At 38.9% G+C, this 16,512-nt stretch overlaps 1 protein-coding gene across 23 annotated transcripts in view; it reads right to left on the minus strand.

Annotated features, from left to right (window-relative positions):
- SEC31A (SEC31 homolog A, COPII coat complex component) overlaps positions 1-16,512 on the minus strand; it is a 93,946-nt gene that overhangs the window by 49,668 nt on the left and 27,766 nt on the right. For 17 of the 23 annotated variants that reach the window (XR_004972438.1, XM_036337964.1, XM_036337944.1 and 14 more), the window contains exons 2-7: positions 14,050-14,129; positions 13,264-13,387; positions 11,254-11,452; positions 8,850-8,945; positions 6,377-6,517; positions 4,099-4,241 (exon numbers count right to left, since the gene is read on the minus strand). Coding sequence is in view for 22 of the 23 variants with exons in the window: in XM_036337964.1 (XP_036193857.1) it covers positions 4,099-4,241; positions 6,377-6,517; positions 8,850-8,945; positions 11,254-11,452; positions 13,264-13,387; positions 14,050-14,128 (782 nt within the window). In the remaining variant the exon portion in view is untranslated. Of the gene's footprint in view, positions 1-4,098; positions 4,242-6,376; positions 6,518-8,849; positions 8,946-11,253; positions 11,453-13,263; positions 13,388-14,049; positions 14,133-15,563; positions 15,692-16,512 lie in introns of those variants that run through there. The other 6 variants (XM_036337815.1, XM_036337790.1, XM_036337801.1 and 3 more) reach the window with 3 other exon arrangements.

Raw genomic sequence — 16,512 nt, forward strand, 5'->3', positions numbered from 1 at the left:
AGATTAGAATAGAGGGTGTTATCCCACCATCACACACATACAAAAAATTATTAAAAAGTGTGTCTTTTCTATACTCATGCCTTTGTTGGGAGGAAAGTAAACATTATCATACCATGAAGAAAAATACTAGAAACTAAAATTTAAATATCAGATACTAGAAAAGATTAGATACTAGAAAAATACTAGAAACCAGATGTATATTTGCATATTTCTTAAAACAAAAACAAATTAATATCCCTCAATTCTCCTGAAAACATCATAGTAGCTAAGCCAATGAAGTGTTTTTCTTTCCCCAAAAAGTTGTTTTTAATTTTATATTTCTTACAATTTAAGTTATATCAGAATCAGAAAAGTATGGTACAGGAAAAGGACCCAAATTGTTTATGACTTTTGTTTCCAACAGTTTATTTTTTAAAAGTTAAAATCTTTATAAAAATTATAAGGACAGTGTGATGTACACCCTAATACTTCTCACCTAGATTCACCAATGGGGCCACATTTACTTAATGTCTTTCTCTCTCTCATCATTTGAGGTTAATTGCCGATTTTATGACATCTCATCCTTACACTTATCTCCAGGGATAAGAACATTCTCCTATATGACTACAACACAAATACATACTGAAAATACTTATTATTGCCGAAACCGGTTTGGCTCAGTGGATAGAGCGTCGGCCTGCGGACTGAAGGGTCCCAGGTTTGATTCTGGTCAAGGGCATGTACCTGGGTTGCGGGCACATCCCCAGTGGGGGATGTGCAGGAGGCAGCTGATCGATGTTTCTCTCTCATCGATGTTTCTGACTCTCTGTCTCTCTCCCTTCCTCTCTGTGAAAAATCAATAAAATATATATTAAAAAAAAAAAGAAAATACTTATTATTTATATGTAATACTTTAAAATAATATAGTTCATATTTAAATTTCCTCAATAATGTATTTTGTAACTGCCTCCCCCCTTTATAATTCAATCATACATGTCAAGAATTTCAAGGCATGTCAAGAATGCCTTTTAAAAGAAAATCCATATAATATTTAATATCACATTTTAAAGAACATTTAGGATTTAGATTTTTTTTTTTTTTAAATCACAGAATGGTAGATTGGAAATAACCCTAAAAATCATCTAACCCAACTCTTGCATTTATTAGAGGGAGAAATTAGAGAGATTAATTTTCTCCTGGCACCCAGTATGGATTTATGCCTTGCTAAATTATGACCATTCCTAAAATTGTCAGTATAATGTAGCGTTAAGAGTATGAACTCTGATGCCCTGGCTGGTGTGGCTCAGTTGGTTGGGCATCATCCCGTGCACCAAAAGGTCACCAGCTCAATTCCAGGTCAGGGCACATAACTAGGTTGTAGGTTCGATTCCTGGTCAGGGTGCGTATAGGAGGTACCGTTTGATGTTTCTCATATCGATGTTTCTCTCTTTCCCTCTCCCTTCCTCTCTAAAATCAATAAAAACATATTTTTAAAAAAGAGCATGTTCTCTGAGAACAGAACGTTTGGATTGGAAGTCAGTATTTGAGTTATGTGATTCAGGTCAAATTTAAACTTGCTGAGCTTCATTATCTAATCTATAAAAGGGGCTAATAGTACTTTCACCATAGACTTGTTATGAGGATTAATCAAGCTAGTATTTAAAGTACTTGCATACTTTACATGTTATATAAGTGTTAGTTGTCCTCCCACTACAATGTAAGCTCCCTGAGGGCATACATTTTTGTCTATTATATTACCAAATCCTAGCACAGTAGTTGGTATACAGTAAGTGTTCAATAAGTATGTGTTACATGAATTTTTTTTAAAAAACCTTATCTACATGAGAAAAATATTAGAACTTCTCAATACCATTCATCTATATATATAAAAGCCTAAGCAACTGAACGACTGAATGGTCAAACGACCTGTCAACCAGTTGCTATGATGCGCACTGACCACTAGGAGGCAGATGCTCAATGCAGGAGCTGCCCCCTGGTGATAAGTGCACTCCCACAGCCAACCTCCCATGGCCGCCAACCTCCCGTAGCCAGCCGGCCCCCCGATCTGCCCTGATGGGGGAGGAGCCGGCCATCCAACCTCCTGTGGTCCCTCCCCTGGCGGGCCGGCCCCCCAATTGGCCCCAATTGCTGGCCAGGCCAAGGGACCCCACCAGTGCATGAATTCGTGCACAGGGCTTCTAGTCCTATCTAATAATAGACAAACATGGTAATTGTACCTTCGCTACGCCTCCCATTGGCTAATCAGCATGATATGCAAATTAACCGCCAACAAAGGTGGCAGCTAATTTGCATACTGCAGGCAGGGTGGGTCAGCGCCATCCTGTCTGCCCTGCTGCCATCCGGGCCTGCTATCTGTGACCCGGGGTGGCGGGCATCCTGTGTGCGACCCGACCTGGGGCAGCCGAGCGGGGAGCAGAGATCCCCTGGCTCGCCCGGGCGTCCTGTGTGTGACCCAACCCAGGGCAGCCGGGCGGGGCAGCAGCGATCCGCTGGCCTGCCCAGGCATCCCGTGTGCGACCCGACTCAGGGCAGCGGGGCAGGACAGCGTGGCTCCTCTGTCACCCCAGCTTCCTCATCATAGCTCCCTTGGGGGCCTAAGCCTTTAGTCGGATATCCTCCGAGGGTTCCCTGGCTGCCAGAAGGATGTCTGACTCAAGCTTAGGCCTGATCCCCTGGGGAGTGGGCCTAAGTCGACAAGTGGACATCCCCCAAGGGGTCCTGGACTGCAAATGGGCACAGGCCGGGCTGAGGGACTTCCCCCCCCTCCACCAGTGCACAAATTTTTGTGCACAGAGCCTCTAGTTCTTTAATAAAAAGCCAACTGAAGTGTAACATTAATAGGATTACATTTTAATGGGATTCTTTTCTCCTTTAGAAGGAGCTCAAGGAGAAGTCAAAAACTTTAAGCCTTCTTAGTATGCAAATCCACTACACAGCGGGGGGGGGGGGGGGGGGGGATTTAAAGTTTTAGTTTATACATCCCTAAACAGGAAAGAAAAAAAAAAAAAACACCCAAAAAAGTACTTAGAAAATCCTATGACATTAAAAGGGATTTGTTTCTGTTTGAAAACATTGAACAAATATGCATAAACTCCCTGGCTACCTAAATATCAATGATGGGAAATTTGCCAAATTACTAATTAAATTTAACGTGACTAAAACTAACATGAGAGCCCGGCTGGAGTGGCTCAGTGGTTGAGCGTTGACCTATGCACCAGAAGGTCATGGTTTGATTCCCAGTCAGGGCACATGCTGGGGTCTTGATCCCCAGTAGGTAGAGTGCAGGAGGCAGCCGATTGATATTTCTCTCTCATTGATGTTTCTCTCTCTCTCTCCTCCCATTCTCCCTCTAAAATCAATAAAAATATATTTAAATAAATAAATAAGCTAACATGAGAAGATTATCATATCTTTTTAGCACATCCACACATTTATTAAAACTGAAAGCAAGCCCTAGTTGGTTTGGCTCAATTGATAGAGCATCAGCGTGTAGACCAAAGGGTCCCTGGTCGGGGCACGTACAGGAGGCAACCAATCAATGTGTTTCCCTCACTCTTCCACTCTCCCTAAAAATCAATGGAAAAATATCCTTGGGTGAGGATTAATAAAAAACAAAACAAAACAAAACAAAACCTAAAAGTAAAATGAACCACATACTTTCTCAAACGTGTTTCCTTTTAAATTAAAATAAAAAGAAAACAAACTTTTCAATTTTGCTTGACATTGAATGTTATGCAACACTCTTCATAATTATGATGACCCTAAGAAAGAGCAAACTGTATAAAGTCAAGAGTTGTCCCAAGGTGTTGTGATCTACTGGAATTTTGATCTATTAATTATTACCTGAAATAAGTAGTGGAAAATCCTCTACACATTTTTGTGTTCTTATGACATGATTTGGTTACCATTTTGGGGTACAGAAAATTAGATAACTACTGCTTAAAATAAAAACAAACCATTTATTTACACTAACATTTACAAAAAATAGAAACAAAGTAGATTCTCTAGTTTAATAAAAATTATCTGATAAATCAAAGTAGTAAGTAAATATGTTTTTAAAAATAAACAATTATGTTCGTTGAAAGAGCAGCATGATACCTGGCATGGTTTTCTAGGACACGGAGTGGAGTGGAGGCAAAGCGAAGATCCCACACCTGGACCACTGGTAACCTATCATCTTCAGATGCAAGGACCATCTGAGTAGCAACTTCAGGATGCCACGCCAACCCAGAGCAATGCATCTGCAGACAGTTAAGGCTAACATTTTTATCAGTCATATTATTTTATGAAAAGCCAAAATGAACTTAAGGAATATGCCTTTGTTGAAACAAACAGTAAAAAACATCAGCTCAGGCTTAGTCTATTTAAAAAAAAACACACAAAGTATCTGGGTGGAGGGAGAAGAGGGCATAGGAGGGATAAATGGGAATAAAAAAAGACTTGCTTTGGGGTGGTGAACACACAATACAATATACAGATGATGTATTATACAACTTTACACTTGAAACCTATATAATTTTATTAACTAATGTCACCCTAATACATTCAATAAAAAAGTAAACAAACCTCCCAAAATCTAAAAAGTATTAAATTTTATTAAACAATCTTGAACAGTAGTCTTAAAAGTAAAAAGTTTAAATATGTTCAATTCATCCAGCTATTTGATACATAAAGCAATTCTAGGGCAGAACCTGTTTTGCTGCCAAAAATGTAACTAGGAGGAAGTTTGTTTTGTTTTGTTGGTTTTTTAAATATGTTTTTATTGATTTCAGAGAGGAAGAGACAGAGAGAGAGAGAAACATCAATGATGAGAGAGAATCATTAATTGGCTTCATCCTGCACCCCCCACACCAGGGATCAAGCCCTGAAATCTAGGTATGTGTCCTGACCAGAAATCAGACCTCAACCTCCTGGTTCCTAGGTCGATGCGCAACCACTGAACCATACTGGCTGGACCAGGAGGAAATTTTATACAGATTTAAAATTTAACACTTTCAGAAAAATAAAGAGAAAAAAATCTATATATATATAAAAGGCTAATATGCAAAATGACCCCTCAGGAGTTCGATCTGATTGCTCACTATGACATGCGCTGACCGCCAGGGGGCAGCGCGGAACGAAGGAAGGCCCTGGTCAGCAGCCAGCAGCAGGGGAAGAAAGGCCCCAGCTGGCAGCCGGAAGGCCCTGATGGGCCCTGATTGCCAGCCAGGCCTAGGGACCCTACCTATGCGCGAATTTTGTACACTGAGCCTCTAGTACAGGGGTGGGCAAACTTTTTGACTCGAGGGCCACAATGGGTTCTTAAACTGGACCGGAGGGCCGGAACAAAAGCATGGATGGAGTGTTTGTGTGAACTAATACATGTTAACACTGCTGCTGGTGAAGCAGCGGAGGGGAGAGCAAGAGAACCCTCCGCTCTTTCGGCTCCACGGGCTGGACAGAACAGCCAAACAGGCCGGATCCGGCCCGCGGGCCATAGTTTGCCCACGGCTGCTCTAGTATTTTAATAACAAAAATCCACACCTTTCTTCTATTTTATTAGAAAAATCAAGATAGAATGTCTAAGCAACAACTACCAAATTTTCACATGGGGATAAATTAACATTATTATTGAGAATTACTTGGAAGTTTGGGGATCCTATTAAGTATTTCAGAATATGACTGAAATGCTTACTGTATGCTTTATTTCACTGAAACTTGTTTTAAAACTCCTGATTCATTGGGAAAAAACAAACCCCTGAAGAAATATTCTTCTAAATAGTATTTTGTTGTTGAAAAATTTTATACGTATTCTCTGATTCAGGCAAACTTGTTTTAGAAAATGTCAAACCATATAATGTGATTAAAAATAAACTAACAAAACAAGGCCCTAATGGTATCTAAATTATCTTACAGCACATGATGACATCATATTAAGGAATTTGTAAGGTCAAAAATTTAATGTGTTATACAGCAGCATCTAATGGGCAAGTGGAAAAAGAAAACAGTACCTAATAGAAGAGATGAAGCCAGGAGTTTGGAAACTGCAAGTTCAATTGTAAAATTAATTGTAGGAAATATCTTTACACTTTAGAGAAAGGTAAAAATGAATTAAAAAGTTGCTGTAATGCTTTGAAACAGCTAGCAAAGAAAAACACAAAGAATATCATAGAACAAGCCCCCAATCTCTCTCTTTATCATTAATAATATCTAACCTGGTTTACTGAGAGCTTTATTTTCCCTAAGGAAAAATCCTCTCATTCCCACATGACTGGTCCATGAAAATACAGGATTTGACTGTATAGAAATTTGATTTGTTGCCAACTCTGACAAACGATATGAATACCTACAGAAGAATACCTACAACATATTCATTACAAATCAATGATATACTTACCCTGTTATTATGATCACTGACTTTGATGATAGGTTCATTTTTTCTAAGATCCCAAACAGTGGCCCGGCCACTGGGACTGGCTGATGCTAAAATATGCTGGACTTGTCTATTCCATGCAATGCAGCTGATATCTTCTAGGGGCTAAAAGGAATAAACTATTAAAAACCATTTCTCAATTATAAAAAGATTTAACAACAAATTCTGATCCTTCTTTTTAAAAAACAGGTAACTTAAAAATCTGATCTATTCATTCCACAAATTTGCTTTACATTCCTAAGTTCTCAATATATACAATACTGTAATTATAATATTGTCTCATTCACTGGGCATTTATTAAGCTCCTGCTATAAATCAAGCACTGTTTTGTTATTTTTGCAAGTGCCATGAAGTATACGACAGACCACAAAGCAGATGTAGGTCAATATAACAACTAGGCAGAGAAAAAGTTACAGCCAATGAGAAAAATATCTTTATAAGTGGTAGACCATAGGCTATCCTTATGCTACCTCCTCTCAAGATTGCCAAAATATTAGGTCCCATTATAAGGCTACTCAAATTGAGTAGTCTATATAATATAAAAAAACTCAAAGAGCTGCCCTGGCCAGGTGGTTCAGTTGGTGGGAGCATCATCCCGTGTGCCAAAAGGTGGCAGGTTCGATTTCGAGTCAGGGCACAAACTACAGTTGCAGGTTCGATTCCCGGTCAGGGTGAGTATAGGAGACAACCGATCGATGTTTCTCTCTAACCTTTCTTGTTCTCTGTGTGTCTCTCTCTCCTTCCTCTCTCAAATCAATTTTTTTTAAAAGAAAGAAACTCAAAGAGGCAGTGAGAGGACTGTTTTCTCAACTTACTAGAAATACATAGTACAGGGAATAATGCCTTGGATTCATCACACCAAGGTAAAACAGATGGCTGCCCTAGAACCTGAGGTTCTCCTCTCTAGAATTCAACACTTCTATGAGCCTTTATTAGACGTCAAGCTACTACTCAGCAGGAATACCAACAAGATAAGTAATACCTTAATGTCTAGTATCTTTTTTTTTTTTCAGAAGACTTGAATCAATTAAACTTCAAATAATAGTTACCCAGGAATATGAATGGTTAGAACTACAGCAGGGAGACAATCATACTTATTTAAGATTAGCCAAGGAAGGGTTTCACTCCTCTAATGGGCCCCATTACAAAAGCCTCAAAGCAGTTACAGATAGTGGACCTCTGTCCCTCAGCATCTCTCAAGAATGAGTGAAAATAAGAAAGGGGGGTTTTGTTACCCCACAGTAGGCCTATGTGACCTGGTAAACACCTACCCGACATTGTTTATCTTTGAGAACAGGAGGGATGCAGTTAATAGTTCTTTCTCAAGAAGTATCAGCTAAGACTAAGATGGCCTCCTAAGTGACCTCCAGGGGACCTCAAACCTCATTATAATCTAATCTCCATTCTAAATGACACACCCACCAAGGCCATGACAGTTGACAATCAACTTGGCAATGATCAGAAGGAACCATAAAAGGAGAAAAAGGTAGAACTCAGATTCCAAAAAAAATTGCCACCCCGCCCTAGTCGATTTGGCTCAGTGGACAGAGCATTGGACTGCAGACTAAAAGGTCCTGGGTTCAATTCTGGGCAAGAGCACATGCCGGGGTTGCAGCTCGATCCCCAGTAGGGGACGTGCAGGAGTCAGCCAACCAATGATTCGTTCTCATCATTGATGGTTCTCTCTTTCTCCCTCTCCCTTCCTCTCTGAAATCAATTAAAAAATAAAAATTGCCACCCCTTTCCCAGAAAACCATGACTATTCCACCCACCATTTGCATAAAGCTCTCTCTTATCTGCCTAGATCATCCCTTCATTTCTACCCTCCTATGTCTATCTACAACTTCTCAACCCCAAGTGGATGAGAAGCTAATCTGTAAGCTATGCTCCCGCTTCTTCATTTTCTGGTCATTGAATCACTAACACTTGCACTGTAAAAAAAAAAAAAAAAAGAGAGAGAGAAAGAAAGGAAGAAAGAAAGAAAGAAAGAAAGACAGACATAGGAAAGGGGTTAAGTGTTTCTTTTAAAAAATGTTTCCTTTCGAATTTATGATTTTTATTCTAACGTTGGATAGTGTTAAAACACTATATGATATAAAATACTACACCCTATAAAATATGGTATCTAAAAAAATTATTACAGACTTGTCAATTTTATTTACTACTGTATGTCACAATTTTATTGACATACAGAAGTGAATAAAATCAAACAGTCACTGGCAAATGGCAGGCACTGAGTAAATATTTGCTGTTGAAAGACTCACTGATACTTTGAAAAAACATTCATTAATACTTTACTTCACTACACTGAAGAAAAATCAATGGCATCTAAACATTGATTTTTAAATAAATACATTTTCTGTGGAAAACACACAAATAAATTAAGTGTAGAAGAACTGATTTTGGTTCTTTGATTATATCAAAATCAATGTATTACCTGTGTTTTGGCTCCTGGTGTCATTGGAGTTGCAAAATTATTTAGATCCCAAATGTAAATTTCAGATTCATTAGCACCAGAAGCTACCAGGTTAGTCTGCAATAAGAAACAATTGATAACTAAATAGCACTTTACATAATTAAGAGAACTCAGATTAACTCAGTTCATAGCTAGAAAGATCTCTCAGTTTTAGGTTATACAATTTTTCTACTGAATTAAAGAAGCAAAACTTATGAATTCCTAAATACCATGCATAACAATCTAAAATTTAAAGTTTTTAGAGAAATATATAAAATTCTATTTAACTTAAAATGATAATATGTGTATTGATATTTTAATACAAAACATTAAAAATAATTACATGGATTCCCTAGACGGTTTGGCTCAGTGGATAGAGCATCAGCCTGTGGACTGAAGGGTCCCTGGTTCGATTCTGGACAAGGGCATATGCCAAGGTTGTGGGCACGAACCCCAGTAGTGGGTGTGCAGGAGGCAGGTGATCAATGATTCTCTCTCATCGTTGATGTCTCTATCTTTCTCCCTCTCCCTTCCTCTCTGAAATCAATAAATATATGTATAAAAAAATAATTACATGGGTAAATTCTTAAACAATCATGTAACCACCCTGGCCAGTTTGGTTCAGTGGCTGCTAGAGCGTTGACCTGCGGACTGAAGGGTCCCGGGTTCGATTCCAGTCAAGGGCACATGCCTGGGTCATGGGCTCAATCCCCACTAGGGGGCGTGCAGGAGGCGGTTGATCCATGATTCTCTCTCATCGATGTTTCTATCTCTCTCTCTTCCTCTCTGAAATCAATAAAAATATATTTTTTTAAAAAATCATGTAACCATATGGGGATTATAATTTGTGGATTTACATCTCTGGAAGGGAATCCAACTGTGGGAAATAAGAACAAGTCACCAGTTATTGCTTTCAGGAAAATAACTGAATTCTAAAATAATGGCATCTCAGGATACCTCAAAGCCAGCTCCTGGAGCCAAACCAAGATAGGGCTAGTTAAATTCTTGTCTTAAATCCCTCACGTAATTCTACTTCATATACACTCAATCTTGTTCCGAGTAGCAATATTTCTAGATTAACTCTATTGCATACCTTTACGGTTAAAGCCTCTAAAACTGTGATATAAAGCACAGCAAGATAATGAGTTTGATGTATTAACCTTCATCCTTTATTATTCACTTGCATACATTCTTCTCTAATCAACAGAAATATAACTAAAAACAGAGGAATTTTATGGTAATAGCTACCTATAATACAAGGTAACCAAAAATCAGCAACTGTTTAATCCAATTAACAAAGGAACTAGCTTTCTAATCTAAAGAATAAACCCCATAAATGGTAGAAATTAAGAAGTTGGGGTTTATAGTTCTATACCTTAAATATCTATTTATAATAAAAGAAAAATTACTTTAAACTTTAATATCCATTTTTTGGTTGTTGTATTCTATTAACTCAAGATCTTTATTAACTGCCCAGCTGGCATGACTCAGTGGTTGAGCATCGAACTATGAACCAGAAGGTCACGGTTTGATTCCCAGTCAGGGTATATGCCTGGGTTTTGGGCTCAATCCCCAGTGTGGGGTATGCAGGAGGCGGCCAATGAATGATTCTCTCTCATCACTGATGTTTCTATCTCTCTCCCCCTCTCCCTCTCTCTCTGAAATCAATAAAAATATATATATTTTTAAAAAGATCTTTGGCCCTGGCCGGGTAGCTCAGTTGGTTAGAGCATAGTCCTAATACACCAAGGTTGCAGGTTTCATTCCCAGTCAGGGCACATACAAGAAGCAACCAATGAATGCATAAATAAGTGGAACGACAAATCTATATTTCTCTTCCTCTCCCTCTAAAATCAATAAATAACCTTAAAAAAAAAAAGGTCTTTGTTAACCTACACATTTATATAATAATATTTAGTAAAGTTTAAAATGGCAACAGTAGACTCTTGTCTATTAATTAAATTTGTACTATATTTGTATATATTTCTAATTATCTGATAGAGTACTAATCTCTTTATCATAAATACAAAATTTCTCAATTAATAAAACTGTGGATTAACCCAGACACCACAGACCACCCAATGTTGGAATAGCATAAACCTTTAAAAGGCAAGGTTTCCAACCTATGCCCAAGGGCTCCTAATGTCTAAAAAATGTCCAATCAGATGTTATGACATCTCCAGACTTCTCTGAATTAAACTCATCAGCCAGATCCCCCCCATGCAGTTAGTATTACATATCCTGAACTCTCTATTCTTCAAACAAATATACTCACTCCTCAGGCACACATTTTTAGCTTTTGATTCCAAGCATAGTAGATTCATATACTTATCTCAAATAAGCAGCACATATCTCAAGAATCATGAGTAAATGTCAAAAGTCTAACCTGGAAAATGTTCACATCCAAGGCTCTCACTGGACCAGTATGTTTATCATTTTGGGCAATCACAACTTCCTTGTCTCCAGCTATTATTTTAGAAGGATCATAAAGAATAATATTTCCATTTTCACCACCTGCAATAAGAACTCCAGAGATATTTCCTTTGGAATCCATCTTATGAGGCCCCCAAATCAACTTGTGGTACCTTCAAGAGAAAATGCATAAAAACAACTAAGATGATGTACTGTAGAATTGTATACCTGAAACTTGTATAATTTTAATAACCAACATCACCCCAATGAATTCAATTTAAAAAAGCAACAACTAATTTTTTAAGTCAAATAAATGTAGAAAATAATTTGAAAGTATACATTTAATTACTTATATATCATAAATACTCCAAAAATACTGTTTCTCCTCTATTCCTAGTAACTGTGAATGACTTGGTAAAATGGCATTTTAGTTATTTATACTCATGTGCATATTTGATTTTGTAATTTAAGAGAGTAAAAATATTCTTTTTTAGAGGTAATATTATAGTGTGTCAAAATACACTTGATTTGTGTGCTGAAGATATGGGCTTACGAATAGTTTTACCATTTAGAAACTGTGAGGCCTGGGCAAGTTACTTTACCATCCTAAACTGCTTTTGGTTCATCTGAAAAATAGAGCTACCACTCCCCTTCATTATTTTTGATTATATAAGTACTCACCAACAAATGGTCTGTTAAATAGTAAAGGTGTTAAGGGAGTCATCTAAAATTTTCTAAGAAAAATAATGTATTCTGACAGTAAAAAAAGTGACATTAAAATTATGTCTGTTATGAAAAGTACTCCTACTTGTGGAGAATAAAAGATTATGGTGTGGTGTGGAGATGAAATATAAAGGTGTCATGGAGATGACGATGAGACATGCTAAGATAGTGGAGAGTAGCCCTAGCCGGGTTGGCTCAGTGGATAGAATGTCGGCCTGTGAACTGAAGGGTTCCGGGTTTGATTCCAGTCAAGGGCACATGCCCAGGTTGTGGGCTCGATCCCAGTGTGGGGTGCGCAGGAGGAAGCCGATCAATGATTCTCTCTCAGCATTGATGTTTCTATCTCTTTCTCCCCCTCTCTTCCTTTCTAAAATCAATAAAAATATATTTAAAAAAAAAAAAAGATGGTGGTGAGTAGAAAAACAGCAAGACAAAAAGTATCTGGAGTTCCCATTACAGTGTGAGGGGACTCCATGAGACTCCATGATCTGTATTCTGTTAGCTAAGGTACAATCTCTTCATCAAAATCTGCCAAAAGAGGCAATAAAGCAATTTTACTACAATAAAAGTGTACTTTCAATAGGCCATAAATACTTGGAAAGGTGATCCAAATACCTGCTGTATCAGAAATCATGTTAATAAAATTCTCTGTGAAATATATTTTCAAATATAGATAAATACAAGAAAAAAATTAAAATAATCTACTATTCAGAGATATTACTATTTACATCTTACTATTCATCCAACTACTTTTTCTAATCATGCCTTCCTTTTTTTGTAAACAGGTAAGAAAAAGGAGATAAAAGAAAGTAACTCTACTATATTATGAGGGGGAAAAATTAGAAACTGTATCATTTCCTTCCTATCCTACAGTCAGCAATAAAAAGTCAACAGACATGTGGCTCAGTGGTTGAGCATCAACCCAGGAACCAAGAGGTCACTGGTTCAATTACCAGTCATGGCACATGCCCGGGTTTCAGGCTTGATCCCCAGTAGGGGGTGTGCAGGAGGCAGCCGATCAATGGTTCTCTCTCTCCCTCTCCCTTCCTTTCTGAAATCAATAAAAATACATTTTTTTAAAAAGTTAATAGACATTAACTCTACTTCCACAGAAATTCACTAATGTGTTTTTTCACAAAATATCTCATGTCATTATTGGTAGTATTCCTTGCAATTTCTAATAATACATTTATAGACAAACTAGGCATTACTCACAACATATAATTAAATATAATCATGAATTTAAGGTTGAATCTCATACCTGTGAGAAGAAGAGAAAGTGGCACAAGATTTCATATCCAAGGATGGATCAGAAAGATCTAATTCAAATATCTCAAGGGAAGCATTGGTACTAAATGTTGCATCCAATTGCTGAGCAGATGTTCCTATAGAAAATACATTTATGGTAACAATGCATGCAAAAATAAGAGTTTCAGCAAACCATACAAAAAAGAAATTAAAGGCATGTTTTTCAATTATCTGAGTCATGAGTGCTGTAATAGTGACTGAAATCAGCTCATATGCCATTGAGCAGATGTTTAAATTACTACAGCAATGAGATCCTAACACAGGGCTCAGAGATGATGTTTTAAGAGTGAGTGGTGCAGATAATTTTAAAAGCTCTCTGTAAAAACACCACCGTGATTCACTATATCTGTTTATAGTCACAAATGATATAACTCCAACTCTTTTTATATAAAAAAGCATCAAAACTGTTCTTCATTCAAATTGATAATTAACAGGTTTTTTTTAAAAACATATCTACTGTGTTTAGTACTGGAGGAATAAAGATAAAACATAATTTTTATAAAATGGGGAAGACACTATAAATATATCATGATTAATGCTATGATGTATAGGTGCTATGGAAACACAGAGGAAGGTCACAGAACTCAGCTGACAGGAAGGAAGAAGGTATCTTGCCAGGGAAGAAGAGGCTTTCTAGAGATGAAGCTTGATCTGAATCTTAAAGAACAGATATGAATAAGTCAGATGTGGAAGAGAAGAAATTAGGTGACTTGTACTATCTTGTTTCTGTTGAACTCACCTGTAGCTAGGTAAATGGGATGATTCTGGGCAGGGCTCCATGCCTGCATGGCAGTACGATCGACTTCCTTTAACTTCATCCTGCTAAAGAGAATTTTTTTTTTAATACATTTTTATTGATTTCAGAGAGGAAGGGAGAGGGAGACATAGAAACATCAATGATGAGAGAGAATCATTGATTGGCTGCCTCCTGCACGCCCCCTATTGGGGATCGTGCCCACAACCCGGGCATATGGTCTTGACCAGACTAGAACCCGGGATCCTTCAGTCCCGTAGGCTGACGCTCTATCCACTGAGCCAAATCAGCTAGGGCAAGAGAATATTTTACATCCTATATAATAAAAGCCTAATATGCTAAGTGTTGGGTCATCCAGTCAGTCTTCAACCAATCAAAGTATAATATGCTAATGATATGCTAAAGCCGCTCAACTGCTCGCTATGATGTGCACTGACCACCAGGTGGCAGACAGTCGACCGGTTGACGTGCACTGACCACCAGGGGGCAGACAGTCAACTGGTTAACCAGTCGCTATGACATGCACTGACCACCAGTGGGCAGATGCTCCCACAGGTAGGTTAGGTTGCTGCTGGGTCCGGCTAATCGGGACTGGAGCCCTCCCACGGTCCCTCCCCAGCTGGCCAACCTCCCACATTCCTCCCCGGCCCCGATCGTGCACTGGTGGGGTCCCTCACCTGGCCTGCGCCCTCTCGCAATCCAGGACCCCTCAGGGGATGTCAGAGAGCCAGTTTTGGCCCGATCCTGCAGGCCAGGCCGAGGAACCCCACTGATGCACGAATTTGTGCACTGGGCCTCTAGTAGATATACACTGAACATGTAACATAGAACACAGAAATATACTGGACCAACCATTGCATCATTAGTACAGCCCTAATGCCAATAAATCAAATTAGGTATCATTTGCTGGACATGTTCAATATTAGAAAGAAGAAACACTTATTTTAAGACAAGCCCTGGCTGGTGTGACTCAGTGGTTAGAGCATCAGCCCAAGCACCAAAGGGTTTCGGGTTTGATTCATGGGCGAGGGTATGTACCTGGGTTGCTCAGACAAGGATGGATGGCAGTGTATCAGGGGTAAAAAAAAAAAAGCACATAAAAAATAAGGTGCATCTTCCTGGAATAGGATCATTCAGTAAGAGCAGTTTTTAAAATTAATTTTAAATTAAAACAGACTACAAAAAATATAGTAAGCCCATAGATATTAAAGATAAAGCAGCTTTGCCCTAACCAGTTTGGCTCAGTGGATAGAGCGTCGGTCTGCAGACTGAAGGGTCCCAGGTTTGATTCTGGTCAAGGGCTTGTACCTTGGTTGTGGGCACACCCCCAGTGGGGGGTGTGCAGGAGGCAGCTGACTGATGTTTCTCTCTCATCGATGTTTCTAACTCTCTATCCCTTTCCCTTCCTCTCTGTAAAAAATCAATACAATATATTTTTTAAAAAAAGATAAAGTAGCATTTTCTAGTCGTCACCAAGCCATGGATTGCCATAATCTCACCAGGCATAAGCTCCTGTGGATATACTTTAAGTATACCAAGAGCCCTGGCCAGTGTGGCTCAGATCATTGAGCATAGTCCCATGCATCATGAGGGTCACTGGTTTCGATTCCTGGTCAGGGCACATGCCGAGGTTGCTTGAAGGCTCAATTCCTAGTAGGTGGTGTGCGGGAGGCAGAGATTAATATTTCTCTCTTATCGGTGTTTCTCTCTCTCTCTCTCCTTCTCCTCTCTCTCTCAAAATTAATAAAAACATATAAATAAATAAACAAACAAACAAATGCAGACAGGATCAAGGAGCTGAGCTCACAAAGTGGGCCCAGTGGGAAGCAGGCAACTCAGATGGAAACAGAAGAGACAGAAGTCAGCTCTCAGGGGTCCCTGATTGCAGGCAATTTTTCTAAGGAAGAAGAGGTATTGTCTTCCAGATATCCAGCTCTAATGACTCAGATCAAAGAGCTGAAGGAGAGGTCCATGGAAGAGCTCAAAAAGATTATTCAGCCCCAGCTGGTTTAGCTCTGTGGATAGAGCATTAGCCTGCGGACTGAAGGGTCCCAGGTTCGTTTCTGGTCAAGGGCACATGCCTGGGTTGCGGGCTTGATCCCCAGTGGGGGTTGGGCAGAAACAGCCGATCAATGATTCTCTCTCATCATTGATGTTTCTGTCTGTCTCTCCTTCTCTCTTCCTCTCTAAAATCAATAAAAATATATTTTAAAAAAGAAGATTATTCAGCACAGGCCAGGCTGACTTGAGCTCTCTGAAATGTCCAAGCAGCAAGACTACAACCTGGAGACCGTTGTAAACAAGGCAGAATCTGCCCTGGCCTACCAAGCCAAGCACTTCTCAGCCCTGCAAGATGTCATCAAGGCCTTGTGCCTATCCATGCGGCTGGGAGAGCAGGCCAGCAAATAAGCAGCAAGAATCCGCCCCAGTGACAACTGCAAATAAAGG

Source organism: Myotis myotis, unplaced genomic scaffold, assembly GCF_014108235.1.
Source record: "Myotis myotis isolate mMyoMyo1 unplaced genomic scaffold, mMyoMyo1.p scaffold_m19_p_1, whole genome shotgun sequence".
Classification (NCBI taxonomy): domain Eukaryota; kingdom Metazoa; phylum Chordata; class Mammalia; order Chiroptera; family Vespertilionidae; genus Myotis; species Myotis myotis.